The sequence below is a fragment of the Crocodylus porosus genome, unplaced genomic scaffold (assembly GCF_001723895.1).
Source record: "Crocodylus porosus isolate Cpor-Errol unplaced genomic scaffold, CroPor_comp1, whole genome shotgun sequence".
NCBI lineage: Eukaryota > Metazoa > Chordata > Crocodylia > Crocodylidae > Crocodylus > Crocodylus porosus.
The window spans coordinates 92,311,293-92,329,124 of record NW_017728943.1 but is presented as its reverse complement, the minus strand read 5'-3'; the positions used below and the strand labels follow the sequence as shown (position 1 = coordinate 92,329,124).

The following is a 17,832-nucleotide window of genomic DNA, read 5'->3' as shown; positions in this document are numbered from 1 at the left end:
TCACAAACTCCTGCAAGACCGCTTCAGGCTGGATATAAGGAAGAATTTCTTTACTGTCCGAGCCCCCAAGGTCTGGAACAGTCTGCCAGCAGAGGTGGTTCAAGTACCTACACTGAACACCTTCAAGAGTAAATTGGATGCTTATCTTGCTGGGATCGTATGACCCCAGCTGACTTCCTGCCCTTTGGGCAGGGGGCTGGACTTGATAATCTCCCGAGGTCCCTTCGAGCCCTGATGTCTATGAAATCTATGAATTCTATGGTAGTAATGGAATAAATTGGAACAGTCAGGATGGCAAACAAAAGGATTCTAATATAATGTGAGAAGTTATGAAATAAGACAAAGGTGCTAAAAGCTGACTTTGTTTTCAGAATTAATGTAAGGCAGCAAATGAAGAGATTATGTGATACCTTGTATGACCTATTTCAGTCCTGAAGGGGCCCTGTAGCTCCTAAAATGTGCTGTACCTCAATTCAACATTACTCTTCCCCATCTCTCCTACCATCCTGCAGACACTGCATTGGGGGCAGGGCTGCGTTGCATCAGCTCACTCACAGGGACTTACAGAAGTTAATGAAGGTGCTTTGCTTTGGAGCACCTTCATCTCAACCCTCATTAAATGAAGGTTAATTTATCATGAGATCAGGCACTTAAAGCACTCTTCAGCCATGCAGTTCTGTCAGGGCATGGTTGTAGAGCACTTTCAAGAGGCCGATCGTGTGACAAATTTCACTTCTGTCAGTTCCCTCTGTTTCTGTTTTCTGTATTGACTGTGCAGAATATCAACGAAAGGGACCTTTGGGCAATGTATAACAACTTAGCTTCACTGCCCTCCCGTTTCTTCTTTGCCCTTGATTTAAGTAAAAATGTAGAGCGCACCCTGAAGCACACACTATGGATTTGGTGTGAATAAGAATCCAAAAGTTCAAATGTATGTTTAATCCCCTTTGACCCCCAGAAAAGAGGTCTGGATGTCATAATGATCAGCTTGTCTTCAGAGGATACTAAGTACTGTGCATCTTTGTGTCATCTCCTGTATACAGTGAGGTCAACTTTTTTCCATTATTGTTTTGATGTTTTCTTTCTAGTTCTGCCTCCCACCAACAAGCACAAAAAGGTAAAAAAATAAACAGAAAATTCAAAACTATTGCTTTTTAAAAGGAAAAGAAGGCAACCATTGTATCACATTACATTAGCACTGTAAAAGTATTATATGCATTAGTGCACATTCAAATACTTAAGGACTGTGGCTGGTCTGAAGAGCAAACAACCTAAGGACAAGTAAGTAGACATAACAGCAGGGAATTTACAAAAGAAAGATGTTAAATAATACCAGTCAGATAACTATTTAGGTTTATGCCCATATATATGAATTTTAGAATCTGTTTTCTTATGGGTTTTTTCTCTCACCCCTTCCCCCCACGCTTCACCCAGATCTTTGGCTATTTTATAAGAGAAGGAGATGCTCTGGCTTCCCAGCTGGATGAAGAGAACATGGTTTTCCTGGTGTCCCGAAGGAGGCAGATTACCAAAGCAGGTAGCATATTTAATGTTAAAGGCCAAAAGAAAAATTCTCATTCTACTTTTTAATGCTGTACGATGCATACTTTCCTCAGGGAGCAACGATGAAGTCACATGATTGCTTATGTTTACTATATACACTTCTTGTTCTATCCTGTTTTCCATCATTTTCCCCTAAAGTCTCCCATCACTGTCCTGTGTATATATATCTGAAGTCTTCCCAGAAACCACTGAATACATAAGCTTTGCCTATTTGCCCATGTCCTCAGACAGATTCTTTCTGCCTTTTGATTATTAAGTTAATTTTTAAATCACAACACTTTTTCGCTGTAACTGGGTGGTCTGTCCCTTTAAGAAGGGGTAGACAGCTCTGTTAAGAACATTCTGCTATGGGACATGTTACTGGTGATTGTAGGAGCATCTCTTAAAACCCCAGAGAAGAGAGCAGAAGAAGGTGAGCTGTGAGAAGATAGCTTGCAAGGAAGAAAAGCTGGGCTATTGTGCAGCTAGAGAAAAGCCAGAAAGGAAAATGACTCTTCTTATGTCCAGAAAGGATGGAAGATTTTTTTTCTTTCTGTTTGTGTCAGTCAAGATTGAAGTTTGTTTGATGAGAATTGGACTGCCTGACAAACTAATAGCAGAGCCAACTGACTTGAAAAAGATAAAAGAATAAAGGACCTGCATACACTAAGTCAATGTACCTCTTGACAAACCCCTTTCTGACCTGTCCTTATATTCCTTGCTAGTACAATAGGGTTGGAAGTGGTTCTAATGACTTTTTAAAATTCAGTATCATTACTTAAAATTTTTATAGAGTATTCTGAACCAACCTCTTTTACTTCCTTGAACTCAAAGATTATGTATTGAAGGAGAAAAATGTTCTTACCATCTTGGTTTTAGTTATGTACTTTACTCAGTTTCCTTATTTTTGAACAGCACTAAGATACGGAAAAATGTCATGTCATTGGCAGGTGTCAAGAGACGAGATGCGATTAGGTGTATAGTTAAGGTGCCACCGCTGGATTTCCTGGTGACAGCTTCTCAGAAAGGCACATTAACTGTTTTTAATAGCCAGGTAATTCTGACTTTTTCTTTATTCTGTTTGCATCTGTATGTGTGCATGTGTATGCTATATTATATAGCATAATATCAAAGTGTAATATGTACCTTGATTCTGTTTTTCAGTGAGCGTGTCTACATGTCCATTAAAGCATCTCATGTTGATTCACCCAGTATCACATATACATACATAAAGGCAAAAATAGGCAAAATTAAATTGAAGTGAATTTCAGTGACTATTTCCTTCAGCATTGAAAACTATAGAAAAATGAACCATGGTAAAAACACTTATGTGTACAGTATAGTGTATAAAAATCATTTTTACTTACCTTTTAATACACAGGGTGGCCACCTGATGTAAGTGTACTCCTAGGGGTACTTAGGTTATAGGTGGTATGTGTCTGAGGGCAGGGATGGAGCGCAGCCAGGGTGCGACAGCAGGATATCCCCCAGTGCATGCACCTCTTACCTGGGGGAGGGGAGGGATGTGCCACCTGGCCCCACAGAACACAGTATGGCACTTCTCCTCCCCCACCCATCTGAATGGCAGGGCAGGGATGTTTTGTGCCCACCTCTGGTGGCACGTGATTGGCTGGTCAGCAGCCTGAGAATGGGGTCCTGACCAGGCAGGGTCATGGGACAATCCAAGCCTGGTGGCAGCAGGAGCCACCTGCTTGCCCCTGCATGAGCCGCCGAGCTTGGATTGTCCCATGATCTGGCCTGGCCGGGGCTGCTGTTCCCTGCCGTGCTGCTTTCTTCCCCCATGACCCAGCATGGCAGAGAGCATCGAAGCCATGTGGGGATCTCCTCACTTGCTGATGCTCTCCCCATATTGCCCTGGCGATGCACCTCCTGCATGTGGGGCTGCACTTCTCAAACCAGTGGCAGGCACCAGAGGTGTGTTACCCACAGGAGCCCAGAGTGTAGTGTCAGGTCATGCCCTAGGACCAAATACAAGCCTACTTCCCTGATCTTTCTTCACCCCTCTGGGCTCCGGGATGTTCTTCCTGAGCTGATCTCTCTCTCTCCTGGGCACTCAGTTGCAGCCTCCGTCTCATAGCCTGTGCTCAGTCACTGGCCCATCTCTCTCAGACCCCCTTGTAGGATGCTTCCCATCAGGAGGCTGAGCTGAGGGCCATTCAGGGTGTCCGTAGCTCTCTGCAGACCTGGCCTGCACTTCATGGTAAGCTTACTTGCCCTTCAGCCTGTCAGCCTTAGCCCCCTTGCATTGACCAGTTGGGACTCTAGGGAATCAGTTTAAAAAGCTGTGGAGCTTCTTACTTAGCAGGGACCCACTGTGGGCCCCACCATACAGCATTCCTCTCACTGGACTTGCTTGGTGCCCCAGCAATCTTATGCAAAGCAGCCGTTCACGCCACGGGGCTCATCTGAGCCCCTGCCCTCAGTTATCCCCAGTTCTAATCGGGGGCTTACCTAGCCCCTCAATAGGCCTACAAACTCCAAGCCCCTTTTCTAGGCTGGACTGGCTCTTTCCAAGGTCTTTGTGTGCACCACCTCTCTTATATGGCTGTCCTGGCCCATTGCTCAGGCCCCTGTGCCCACTCTCTATCACTAATCTGGCCTCTTCACAGCTTTAAGCCCACAGCTACTTCCTCAGGGCTTGGGACCCCCACTGGGCCCCTAGGAGCCTCCTCCATCCCCATAGTTCCTACGCTGACCTCCAGATGTTCTGGGAGTAGCAGTACTACAGCCAGGAGATGTTAAGCCTTCAGCTCCCCTGTTGCAACTGCTGGCCCTGTTCCTTGGTCCTGGTCTTATACTCAAGCAGCCAAGCCCTCCTCCAATCAGGCGGCCTCCTGGTTGTCATGTGACTCCCTGATTGGCTTTGCTGTCACCCTCAGGCCACTCTGCGGCCTGTTCAAGCCCTTAAAATGGAAGTCACCAAAGGTGCCCTGCCACAAGGATGTGCCTTTTGAAAGGGAAAAAACAGCAGGTTTAAACTTCCAAGATCTAACTAGAGAGACAATGCAGAATCACCTGATGAAACAAGCTCTCTTATTGACTATTGTGTAATTAAAAGGGAGACATTTAACTGGCTACGGTGAACTTTGAAAGTCATCTATCAATTGACCCTCCACTCTTCACCACATGTAATTATGAAAGATTTTGTGTCCATTAGAAAAATAAAAGGTCAGTGGAACACAGTATTTGTCACTGAGTAACTTATTAAATAAATTTATGAGAGTAACAGTTTGGTAGCATGTTGGAATTGCAGTTTGAGAAGTGAAATTCCCATACATACAGAAATTCCAAGAAACTCAATGTTGTACAGAGAATGATACCATTAGACAGTATAGCCACTTTTCTAGCCAGCATTTTGCAAGACTTCAGCCCTTCTATGTCCTTTTAAGTATCAGCTCAGATTCTGCTGCTATTAAAGCAACATTTGTTCATGAGTCTTCTAAGAAACTGTGTTTCTGATATCAGAAAAGTACGATGTCTGTGGCAGAAGGTATGGTAGACATAGGCCACATATCTGTTTAAACTGCTACATGACATATCTATCACTGTAATGCAACTAGGGCTGGCTATTACAATTTGTAAAAATAGTTTATTTTTAAATCGGCTATAGCACATTCTAGGGTTAGAACATGAAGGAGCATGTGTTAATTAGAATGCAGTAGAGAAGTGTCAATTAATTAGTCTGCTCTGCATTCTAATTAGAATGCTGCAGTGTCATTTTAAAGCCCCCACACTTTTATTTTTTTTAAATGACCGTGGGGAAATTTATCTAAACCTCAGTGAACGAGGTTTAGATAAAGTGCCCCCACAGCCACTTTTAAACATGCAGGCGCTTGATACGTGTAATGCTGTGGCATTTTAATTAGAGTGGCTCTATGGGAACCACCTCTCCTCCCCCCCCAAGCATGTGTATAGGCAGCCTAGAGGATTAGGAAAAATTAGGGCAAAATGTTCATGACAGGAGTGTACAAAAGAATAAGAGACTCTTGTGGGTGATTAAACACTGAAGAAAAGTACAGGCATTTGGTATGTAATGAAATAATTTATTTGCAAGTCTAGTTCTCTGTCCTTAGGAATATTATCCTTCTTTAACACCCAGGCAAAATAAGCTGACAAAGAGCAGCATTAAACAAATATAAAATTACCCCTGGGCTATTTAGAAGTCTTATGCTGCTGCTTCCTCACAGTTTCCATTGATGTCACTTTGACATCAATGTCTCTGTTTTGTTGCCAAAGTATAAATGATTTTTCAGTTACCTGTATGAAGCTGTGCACTGGGGACTTTGAGTCATGCTGGCAAAAATCATGCATGCTGCTTGGAAAATGATTTAGGCATTACAATTATCATTTGCTTGCTGTTTCAAAAAAGTGGACCCTACTCTGATCTCACATTGCATTTAAATAGGTGCAATTCTGTTCACTGTACTGGAAGCTGTCTGGTGCAAGTGAGACATGAAGTTGCTTCAAGAATTTATCATCACAGTGGTCTGAATCCTGTTACTAAAAGATAATTCCAAAAGTAGAGTTGGAGCCTTTCAGAGCAATCTTTGTCCAGAGGCCAAGGATTTAAAATGAAACGATTTTACATTTTCATTTTTTAGTTATTTTCCCCCAGACAGCCTTGCAGTATACTGTCATGGATATCTTAAGGAACTTGTATATGGAAACATTTTGTCTCAAAAGCTGTTCAGTTAATGAACACTGCATTCAGAAATAGACTGTTTGGGTTTTTAATTGAGCTAATTTAACATATGATGGGTCCTGGTGGAATTCAGGTGCCTATACATGGTCTCTGATGCATTCTAATTAGAGCACATTGCAGCAGACTTCTTTAATCACACATGCTTTGAAAATGATTTGGGCATTACAATTATCATTTGCTTGCTCTTTTTAAAAAAGTGGACCCTACTCTGATTAATTGAGTCTGCTCCGTATTCTAATTAGAATGCTCTAGCATTGCCTCAGTGTTTCATGGATCATATCAAACATGAAAATCAAACCTGTCTTGTATGTGAAGAAAGCTGACTGATGTACTAGGGAGCCAGGCTGCACACGGCAGCCTAGCATCAGGAGACAACTATCATGGACTCGTATTATAAATGTGGTTACTCTGCCATTATTTCTTGAGCATCTCCGAGCTCTTGAAGCATTTAAACCAATAGGTTTAAAAATGACCACTCATTATCCCTCTCACCAGACTAGAGGTAGGGGCTGGAGAGAGGATCGAGTGACTAGGCTGTCCACTAGTGGGTGAGGAAAAGCCATAAGAGCATATGAGCCTAGGAAGAATCTTTGAGGTAAAAGCTGTCGTTGCTAATTTATTTGTCAAAAAGGCTAAAAAGTCAAGAAGAGAGTGAATTCTTAACTGTGTGGCATGTAGATTTTGTTTTAGAGCAGCCTAGAAAAGGCACCTATCTGCTCACAAGTTCCCCCTGAAGAAATGGGGGTGTTTCTGATTCACACATCCAAAGGGAGAGTTTGATACTTGTTTCTTAATGTACTGTGTGTATTGAAACTGCCAAGGGAGAGGGTCCAGGGCAGACTGCACATGGAAGAGAGTGGGATACAGATAGACTGAGGTGGACAGATGGCTGTGGTATTGCAGGAGGAAAAGGCTGAGAATCCTGGATCATATCAAACATGAAAATCAAACCCATCTCATATGTGAAGAAAGCTGACTGATTTACTAGGGAGCCAGGCTGCATGAGGCAGCCTAACATCAGGAGACAACTATCATGGACTCCATTATAAATGTGGATATTCTGCCATTATTTCTTTTTTTTTTTTTTGAGCGTCTCCTAGCTCTTGAAGCATTTAATTAAACCTTATAACAACCTTGAGAGACAGGTGGAGGGTAAGTACTGTTTCCTATTTTGCGGACAGAGAGAGAAAATCTGCATAGGGAAAGAAATAGAAGTGAAGAAACTCTGGGTGGCCTCTTTCTCCTTCTTCCTCAGGTCAGTAGAAAACAATTGCACTCAGGAGCAGAGTTGGTTCAATTTCCATGAAAGAGCCTGACAACCAACTCCCTTTACTTGTCATTAAGCTGACTGTTCAGCTTTTAACTCTTCTTGCCACCTACTTATAACCATCTTGTTTTATTTTCAGATGAGGGTTCTGGCCAGCACAAATATTGCAGTAAGTTTCAGCTTTTTCACTTATTTTTGCATAGTTTAAGAGCAAAAACTGGCCAGTAATAAAGTTAATTAATTGGAAACTAAAAAAGTACTTGAACACTACTCCATCCCTGAATCTCTGGCAGGATTTTGCATAGTTATGCATGTCAGGTCAGATAGGTTCAGATGTTCAGAGAAGTTTGCAAGGATTTTATTTATATTTATTTGTTTATTTTACCTTGATAAAAGGATACCTAGAAAAGTACAACTGAATTTCCCCTCCCCACTCACTCCTACCTGTTCTTCTAACATCTATTTTTGAGCTGCAGGGTAAGAGGTTATCACTTGAAAATTTTAATGAGAAAAGCAGAATGATCAGTAGTGAAATACAATTCTACACATCCCAAATTGAATCGTGCAGCTGGCTGACTGACATGTGGATACACTCTGAAAGCTAAATTTTACCCTGAAAGTAGCACTGCAGACCTTAAGAAAGCTCATTAACTCAGCTGATGAAAGGGCTGATGTCCGAACAGCTGATGTGACCCCTTGCTGCAGCAATTGCAGATGTCACTCTTCAGAGGGCCAGCATATTTGTGCTGGTGGATCTCACAAAGTGTATGTGTATGGTTTAAGATAGGGTTGTCAGCCAGGGGTACGTATACCCCTGGGGGGTACTTGGACCAGTCCTAGGGGATATGTGTGGGCAGGCGGGGACAGAGCGCCACCACCTCCCAGGAGCAGGGCTGGAGCAGGGCAAGGGCAGCAGCCCTCCTCGTGGCTGCCACCACACACCAGCCTGGTGAGCTTCCCTGCCCCACAGAGGGGGGCCACTGCCCTCACCCTAGCCCTGTAAGCTTCCCTGCCCCTGTTCCTGGGAAGCGGAAGTGCTTTATCCCCACCCGTCTGCGCACTGTCCTGGCCTCCCTGCTCCATGTCTGGCCACGCACTACCTGCCCCCCCAGCTGCACGCTTCTCCTCCCTGTTCAGTGTCTGGCTGCCAGGGGTACTTAGACTAAAAAAGGTTGAAAACCCCTGGTTTAAGGGGAATCAGGGTCCATGTTTTACCAACATGCTCAACTTCTCCACCTATTGCCCATCTAAAAAATAAAACCGGAAACTCTGGGGCCAGTTTAGGTAATACAAGTTCATAAATGATCATGTAAGTTCTAATTTAACCTGTAGAGCAAGGTAGGGGTATATTTAAGAACAGAGACACATTACTGAGTAGAAAGCTAGAACATCCCTACTGCACCCAAGCAAGTATGTGTTGGTTTAGTTCAGTGTTTGGAAACCTATCTATGGCTTACCGTAGATTACTGTTGTACTGGGGTCCTCCTATTTACTACCTGATTACCAGGAAGAATATAGTTTAGTTGGATCCCTACACCATCATCTGGAGCACTTTTCCAAAATAAGGGAGAGCTATAGGGGCAGCTCCAGGGAGGGTGCAGTAGTACGGTTGTACCCCGCCCCCCACTTTGATTCCTGGTCCACACTCAGAGTTTAAAACCAACTGCCTGGCAGCGGCAGTAACACTACTATTCAGGCAAGAGTGAGGGAGTCACTTGACTTCATGGCTCATTGTAATCTACCCGATTCCTTCTAAATTAAATTCCACAGGGGTTAACAGCCTTCTCTCCTTTTTAAATGGTCTTAATAGTCCACTACTGGAGCACTTCTCTGTTCTGCAACTGTTATAGCTGCTCCTGGTAATGTAGCTCTAATTTCACAGCTCCATATACCATTTCTAACTCTAGCTAAAAACATGAACCCCGATCTGGAAAAATTAACTTGTGAACATGAACTTGAGTACAAAAATAACTTGCTGTGAAGAATTGGATGCACAAGAATTGGGTACTGAAGAAGGCTTGATTTTCTTTTATGAAAGAAATGTACAATTTAATCCTAATGACTACAGGACTAAAGAAACATCTTTTGACTATTTTTGCCTAGTTTTATGTGCGTTTTTTTTAAAAACATAATGTATGCTACACCAAATTAATGCATATTTAATTCTAGTAAAGTTATATTTGTTTCTGTTTGGATCTTAAACTAAATAAAATAGCCCTAGGTCCCTAGCATATTAGTAAAGCCTCTAGTTTCTTTTTACCTGGAAAAAATGTGTGTTGTGTTGATGCATCACACTTTCTGCATTCCCCTATTCAAAATCCTAGATCCACCCATGGAGAATTGCTTTCAAATGTCACTGGCCTGAGGCAGCCACCTTCCAGTCTCTGTACTGTAAGCATTAGGATATTGGGCAAAGGAGGGCACTGCCACTGCTGTGGTCATAGAATCATAGAAGTAGGGTTGGAAGGGACCTTGTAGATCTTCAAGTCCAAACCCCTGCCTGGGCAGGAGAAAAAACTGGGCTCAAATGACCCCCGTCAGGTAGGCATGAAGCCTCTTCTTAAAGACCCCCAGGGTAGGAGCCAGCACCACTTCCCTTGGAAGTTGGTCCCAGATCCTAGGCGCCGTGACTGTGAAGTAGTTCTTGCGGATGTCTAATCTAAACATACTCTCCAACAACTTATGGCTGTTATTCCTTGTTATGTCAGGGGGTGCTAGGGGAAACAAGGTCTCTCCCAAACCCTTCTGGTCTCCCCCTAGTGAGTTTATAGAGAGTCACCAGGTCCCCCCTCAGCCTTCTCTTGTGAAGGCTGAACAGGTTCAGGTCCCACAGTCTCTCATTGTCGGGTCTGCCCTGTAGTCCCCGGATCATGCGAGTGGCCCTCCTCTGGACCCTCTCCATGCTGTCCACATCCCTTGAGATGCACCTGTGGATGCATGACAAGGTCCAGTTAGCCCTGGCAACCATGACCTCGCATTGTCGGGTCATGTTCATCTTGGAGTCAGTAATGACTCCAAGATCCCTTTCTGCCTCCATGCTCTCAAGAAGGGAGTTTCCCATCTTATAAGTGTGCTGCTGGTTACTACTGCCCAAGTGCAGCACCCTGCACTTGTCAGTATTGAAGGGCATCCTGTTTTTGTTAGCCCACCCCTGTAACCTATCCAGGTCTTGCTGTAGTCTTTCCCTCCCTACTAGCGTGCTCACCTCACTCCAGATTTTGGTATCATCAGCAAACTTAAACAAGTTGCTTTTCACCCCATCGTCCAAATCGCTGATAAAGAAATTGAACAGCGCAGGCCCCAGGACCGAGCCCTGGGGGACTCCGCTGCCCACTTCCCCCCAGGTTGAATATGACCTGTTCACCACCACCCTCCAAGTACGACCCTTCAGCCAATCTGCAATCCATCTGACTGTGTAGGCATCAATGCCACAGTCACTCAATTTTTTTAATGAGGATGAGGCGGGAGACAGTGTCAAAGGCCTTGCTGAAGTCCAGAAAGACTACGTCCACGGGGACACCTCCATCCAGTGCTTTTGTGACCTGATCATAAAAGGCAGTCAGGCTGGTCTGACATGACCTGCCTCTAATGAAGCCGTGCTGGTTGGCCTTGAGCATCATCCCTGAGGCCAGCCCATCGCAGATGTGCTCCATGATGATCTTCTCAAAGAGTTTCCCTAGGATTAAAGTAAGACTGACAGGCCTATATGGTCCCTTCATCTACAGGGTGGACAAACATTCTTGTACCCCCACGCCCATTTCATAAGCAAGCATTCTTGTGCTCCTACTCCCCTTTCCCACTCCCCTTTCACTGGCTGCCCCTTCCAGAGGTGGACAGTGGCCTTGGAATGCTCCATCTGGGACTATTGATCCCTCATCACAGTGCTGGAAGGCAAACACTTTTGTCTGTCTGGCAACCCTGATAAATGCTCTCAGATGTATATGTAAGCATGCATTTATTTATTTAATGTATACTCCACCTTTTCCCCAAAAAGGCTCAGGGTGCCTTACAATAGAAGACCAAAAATATTACAGAAACAAAATAAAATAGTAATATAAGAAGTCTCAACAAAAAAAACTTCCCTCCTACCATACCCCCAAGAAAATCTTTAAATTCAAAGCAATCCACTCCACACCTTTAATTCCCTGCCTCTGACTGAAAAGAGATTCCCTTCCCCCTTCAGCTCAATCTTGTTCCCCAATCCACACCTCCTCAACTGGTCAAGAGGTCCTTCTCTCCATCTTTTGCTCCTTCCCTTTTTTCCTTCTCACTTTCCAGCCTAGGGACTGGGCTTTTTTTTATATCTAGCTGGTTTACTTATGCATATATCTCAAACAATCTGAACTCTTATTAAAAATCAAGGGCTAGGTTCTGAGCTGGTGTAAGTTAGCACATCTCCATAGACATTAATTTAAATCAGCAAAGGTTTAGACCCCAGCAGAAAATTCATTAGAATAAAGAGCTCTGCATAATGCAATACTGAATCTCACAATTAATTTCTGGATTATTGGACAGATTAAGCCTTTTTTTTTTTTTGCCTTAAAGGGTTTACATTTCCATTCCCCAATCTTGAGAAGTAACACAGCAGAAATAACAATGCATGCTTTGCTGTCTGCTATTATTATTCCATCTTCAGCTGATTTAATGTGATCTGTGATGACAACTTTTGATGAAGCTATACATTTTATATAAATGAAGTGAGACTGGATGCTAAATTCAGTGAGAAATGCATACCCTCTGAGCCCCACATCTCCTGATTTAGAAAATGCTCAGCAGCAGAGCTTTTGTTGTCTGACTACAGAATACTGTCTTAGGACTTGTCTATACTGCCCCTGTGCTATACCTGAGATGAGCAGGGCCCACTAATATTTTTGTCTCAGCACAAATTAAATCCCATAAATAAGGCAGGACAGCCTCAATAATAAACTCACCTGGGATGGAGAGCCTTAGCATTGCTACATGGCATTCTTTCTGGAATATAAGGTATACTAGGTGGGAGTTAGTAGCCGGGGCATGCTTCCTGGTAGAGGTTTTGGGTGCATCACGAGAGCATGGTTGACCAGGCACTTGCTGATAGTTCCTACTGATAAGGTTCTCATAGCACTTTGTAATAAATGTTAATGAACTGGCATTCATGAAACCACTGTAAGAAAGGTATTACCCTTTTAAAGTCAGGGAAATCAAGATACAGAGAGAATTAAATTGACTAAAGTGAAGTAAGCTTCAGACCACAGAAGCTTGTGTTATATATTACTTCAGTTAGTCTGTAAGGTACAAATCTACGCTGCCTTCTACTTAAGATGACCCAGCCAGACTGTGCAGTCTGAACCTTTCCATCTACCAAAAGGTAAATGAAAAGAACATAAGATGTCAGTAGGTCCTTTCCTATTTTGTTCTTGGGCTTTTTGGAGAAGAGTGCACGTCAAGCCAGATGTCATTCTTTGATGTGATTTCAACTCCGGTTGATAAATCTAAGTAAATGGATATAGGATACTTGGATGTAGGGTATTTAATCTAGTACCATTCTGACTAAAATATTGGCACTATATGATAAAGAACTGTCTGACAAGTCTCAAAGCCAGCAGTAAATCATCATCAGTCAGTAATGTTTCTAATGTACTGGTACTTTCACAAGGAAAAAATATTGGTTAAGAAAGTGCTCTTTAATTTATCAGAAAAAGGCGAACAGCAATGCATGGCTGCAAACTGAAGCCAAACAAATTCAAAGCAGAAATTTGTCATAAAATTTTCATAGTAAGAGTGCTTAACATTGGCCACAAGCTAAGAAAGTAAGTGCTGGATTCTTTATCTTTTGAAGTCAAGATTGGATTTCCAGAAATTATGCTTTAGTAAACACCAGTAACTGAGCTCAGTTAACGAGCTCATAGATAAGATTTAAAGGCCTGTGTTATATGGGAAGTCAGACTAGAAAATGTAATGTTGCCTTTGGGTCTTAATGGGTGCTTACATAAGTTACATTTTTCACGTGGTCGGGCCCCTGAAAGTGCTCTACAGCCGTGACATAACACACATTCACGGGTGCAGAGCACTTTTAAAGAAACTGATTGCGTGAGAAAATTAACCCTTGTCAAATCAGGTACTAGATGAAGGTGCTCTAAAGCAGAAAACCACAGGGAACTGGGGTTCCCTTTAGGGTTAATTTTTTACACCTTGTGGGGCTGGGCTGGTGCTCCTACCACAACAAATAGTTCCCCTCCCAACACGTCCCCTCCAGCTCTGGCCAGGCAAAGGAGCCAATAGCTCCATGCTGCTCCATCTCCCTCCCCCCTGAAGCAAAATACAGATCAGGAAAAGCAAAACCAGATTGTGCAGTCACTCACACTCACATATACATGCACACACAGAGATCTAAATGAGAGATGTGTTTGTGTTCATTTCTGTTTGCCATTCAAGGGCTGAGCTTAGCTGGGTATGGGGACAAGGGAAGCAGGGATGGACGAGGGGTTCCCCTTCCCTGTGCTGTTACCAGGCAAGGTGGGGGGAGCGGGAGGGACTCTCCAGTTACCCTGTTGCCACTGTCTCTCTTACTGTGCCTCTCCCAGCTGAGCCCAGCTCCTGCTTAGCACAGCTGGCTCTGTACCTTCCCTACCCCCCAACGATGGAGAAGGCAGCAAGGGCAGGCAAGGGAGTTGCCTCTGAGAAGGAAGGGGAAGGGAGGGGCTATTTTCACCTGCATATGCATTTAAAAACTCCTCAGGGGCTCCCACAGCCTGGTCTGCCCACACTGGTAGGACAGGGGAGACTGAGATCAAGGGGCACAGCCACCCCTGCAGTGTGGTTTGCTGCTCCTGCACCCCATTTTGGGAAATTCTGGATCCACCCCTGCTGGGAACCGTGGTGTGTGTGTGTGTGTGTGTGTGTGTACGTGCACATATGTGTGCACACACACTTGTGTGCGTGTGTGGTTCTGACATTCCATAACCATGTTTCCCTAGAATTTCTTTAGACTATGCTGGCCGAACAGGTAAGATCAGCTGATTGTAATGATCCTTTCTGACCTTAATGTCAAAGAATCCTCAGCATAAATCCAGTTCTTCCTCAGAAGTTCTGGGGAAGACAAATTGGATTCAGCCAATTTTAAAATATGCATATAAAAAGTATTTCCTCCCCGCAAAAACTGCCCTTTCCAGTGACCTACTTGTTACTCTGTATTTCTCCACAGTAAAATTTTCCCCTGACTGACAACTATTTTAATAAACTGATCCAGCACGCATCCTTTTCTCTGCTTTTGCTGTAATATTATGCAAAGTAAATCTGCATATAAATAACATTTTAAGGAAATTAGAGGACAAATTTGGAGTTCAGATTGTTTGCTTAACACTTGCTATCTTCTGGCATATACACAAAGAGCAGATGGCATGTGTTATTGAATTTTTCTGATACTTTTTTTAGATTGTTAGTAACTAGAAAAGCTTTTAGCTTTGAAAAAGGATGATCTTAAAGGGAAAACCTTGCATTCACTGGTGTTCTTGGCCCTGAATCTCCTGCTTTGTAGAAGGGGATGGGGGAGGCAGGGACAATGAATACATTTACTGCTTCTCTGCCTTTCTCCTCTCACCCAGAGCAGGTGGCATTTGGGTGAAGATTAAGATAGTTTCTAAACAAATACATCAGTGTTTTTTGTGCATTTGTGTTGACAAAAACTCATATCTGATTTTAGTAAAGCTCTTTGAAATCCTTGGGAATGACAGGTGCTAAAATGAGATTCTGATTCATTAGTTAATCTCAATATGCTTTCAGTATAAAAGATTTTTTCCCTAAAGGATAAATTATATTGCATGGTTGGATCTGGTGCACATGTGAGCTTAAATGAATATATAGGAGTTTTCCTTCTCTTGTGAATGTTATGGCCTGAGTGTCTTTAACTCATGGGTCCAACCCTGGCTCCCCATAATAACCCAGCTTGGTTAGCTGGGGGGAGGGCGTGAGGCAAGGGAGAGGTCTATTCTCCCACCCCGCACCCAAGCCTCTTGATAGGGGCAGCACACAGCAGCAGGCTTGGCTTTGCTGCAGCTGGAGCTGAGGGTGAGGGGTGGAGCTGGGAAGAGGGGCAGTTTGGCAGCCTCCTGCGAGCTGCAGGAGCACCCCCACCTGCTGGCTGAGGCCGATGCAGGGATGGTAGACTCAAGCCCTCCTGACCCAGCAAGCAAATGTCTGTTGGGCTCAGTAGTGCTCTAACTTTTGGTACTTTGTGTAAAGCACCATGAGTTACAGTGCCTCCCCTAAGTGTCTGTAGCCACACAAAGTTAAGGACACACAGGCCGTAACATTCACAAGAGAAGGAAGAATCCAGTATGCAGCTGCCAGTTTGGCTTTGCCACAATTGGAGCTAGTAGGATGGGATAGGGTGAAACGGAGCCCCCTCACCTCATGGGACCCAGACCAGCTCCCTCCAAGACGCTAACCACGGTATCTTGGGGGGGTCTATGAGATGAGAGGGCTTCATTCCACCCCATCCCCCAGCTCTGGCCATGGCAAAACCCAGCCAGCAGTTGCATACTGCCACTGTCAAGAGGCTCTGGCAGGGGGTAGAGAAAAGGAGTCCCCTTGCTTCTCAGGCCCTCCCAGGTATCCTAGCAGGTGTGCCTTCCCCCATGCCCTTCTTCCCTCCCCCAACCCCTTCTTTTTCCTCCCCCACTGCAGAGGGAGGAGGCTCTCTCCTCCTTGTGACAGCCCCGGAGTCAGGGTGGGGCTGGACTGATGCCGGGTAGCCTGAGCACCAGCCTAACCCTCCAAAAGTGCTGCAAAAAAATAACTCTCACAGGGAACCTGAACAGAAGTTCCTTAAGGCACTTTGCTCTAGAGCACATTCAACTAATGGCTGATTTATTGAGGGTTAATTTTTTGCAAGATTGATCATTTTAAAAGCATTCTGCAGCCACTCTAGAACACATTCAGGGGCCATATCATGCAAACAATGTAACTTGTGTAAGTACTCTTCATGATCTTCTACTGTATAAAAATCAGTAAGTGCACATGCATGCTTTTCCAACCTTCAAATCTAAACATTTTAAGTGACTCTTTGTCAGCATCTCTCTTCTTGTCAGTGAAATGACATGTAAGTAATAACTGGTTGTCTGATTAACTATGGAACAATTTAATAAAATGGCTAGACTATTGACTACATTATACTATAATTAAAACACCACAGTTTACTGTTAATTACTATTAACTCCATGCAGCCTATCCCCATGACTGCTTCCTGAGACATTTTTACAGTTTGGATGAGAACTGTTTTGATTTTCTATGTGGGAAAAGGGTTTCTAAGGCACTAGGAACTGTTTCATTACTGATTCGTTAGAAGATTCATAGTCATAGCCCTCGTGATGTAGGAGGAGCTCACTGAGGTGCTACTGAGCATTAGGCTATGTGTGTATGGCAATGCATGGATACGTATTTCTTGAACATTTGCCAAGGGACTAACAGCTGCCAAGTTCTATTTTGAGTATCTGATTTTACTGGTTAGAAAAAATGCTGAATGCCTTTCTCAGAGTCTGTTCAGTGGTTCTGCATCATCAGGTTGGGGGAAAATGCAAGGGGCTGAAGGATCCAGAATAGCATAATAGGAATGAAGCAACATTTCTTCCTCAGACTAGTGGAGACAATAAAATGTTATGATTTGGCAAGACTCTCAGTCTGAACCAATACACATGATGCAGTATAATTAAGAGACTAACTGCTTCTGAATTTAATGTTGATAGCTTCACCACGTATTTCCAGATCTTATTGGGGCAATCTGAACCTGAAATAACTTCTTGGATATCAGTAGTTATCTTAGATTTTCACAGATGCAAATCAGAGCAGAATTTAGCTAAAAGACTTACACCAAGACTTCAAATTCCTGTTTCAGAAAACTTGACTTTTATATTTAGATCCTAACATTTCCAGTTTCTATCTATAAGAAAAAATGTCTAATGTAAAATGAATGATCTATTTATGATTTGTATGCTTTTAAAGAGGCTCTTCTTAATGGACTGGCCAACACCAACAACCTGAGGGATAGCCAGCACAGGTTTGTTGTGGGCAGGTCTTGCTTGACCAATCTCATTTCCTTTTATGACCAAGTGACCTAACACCTGGACAAGGGAGAAGAGATTGATGTCATATATCTTGACTTCAAAAAAAGTCTTTGATCTGGTATTCCATGACCACCTCTTGGCGAAACTGGCCAGTTGTGGCCTTGGGTCCACCACGATCCACTGGCTGGGAAACTGGCTCCATGGTCAGACCCAGAGGGTAGTAATTGCCGGAAGTCAATCATCATGGTGCCCTGTGACCA

General features: G+C 43.6%; 1 protein-coding gene across 1 annotated transcript in view; it reads left to right on the top strand.

The window, feature by feature from the left end:
* The window catches only part of WDR64 (WD repeat domain 64), a 150,748-nt gene that overhangs the window by 11,778 nt on the left and 121,138 nt on the right, over positions 1 to 17,832 (top strand). The window contains exons 3-5 of the mRNA XM_019548612.1: positions 1,435 to 1,537; positions 2,493 to 2,596; positions 7,672 to 7,701. Of these exons, the coding sequence (XP_019404157.1) occupies positions 1,435 to 1,537; positions 2,493 to 2,596; positions 7,672 to 7,701 (237 nt within the window). The remainder of the gene's footprint in view (positions 1 to 1,434; positions 1,538 to 2,492; positions 2,597 to 7,671; positions 7,702 to 17,832) is intronic.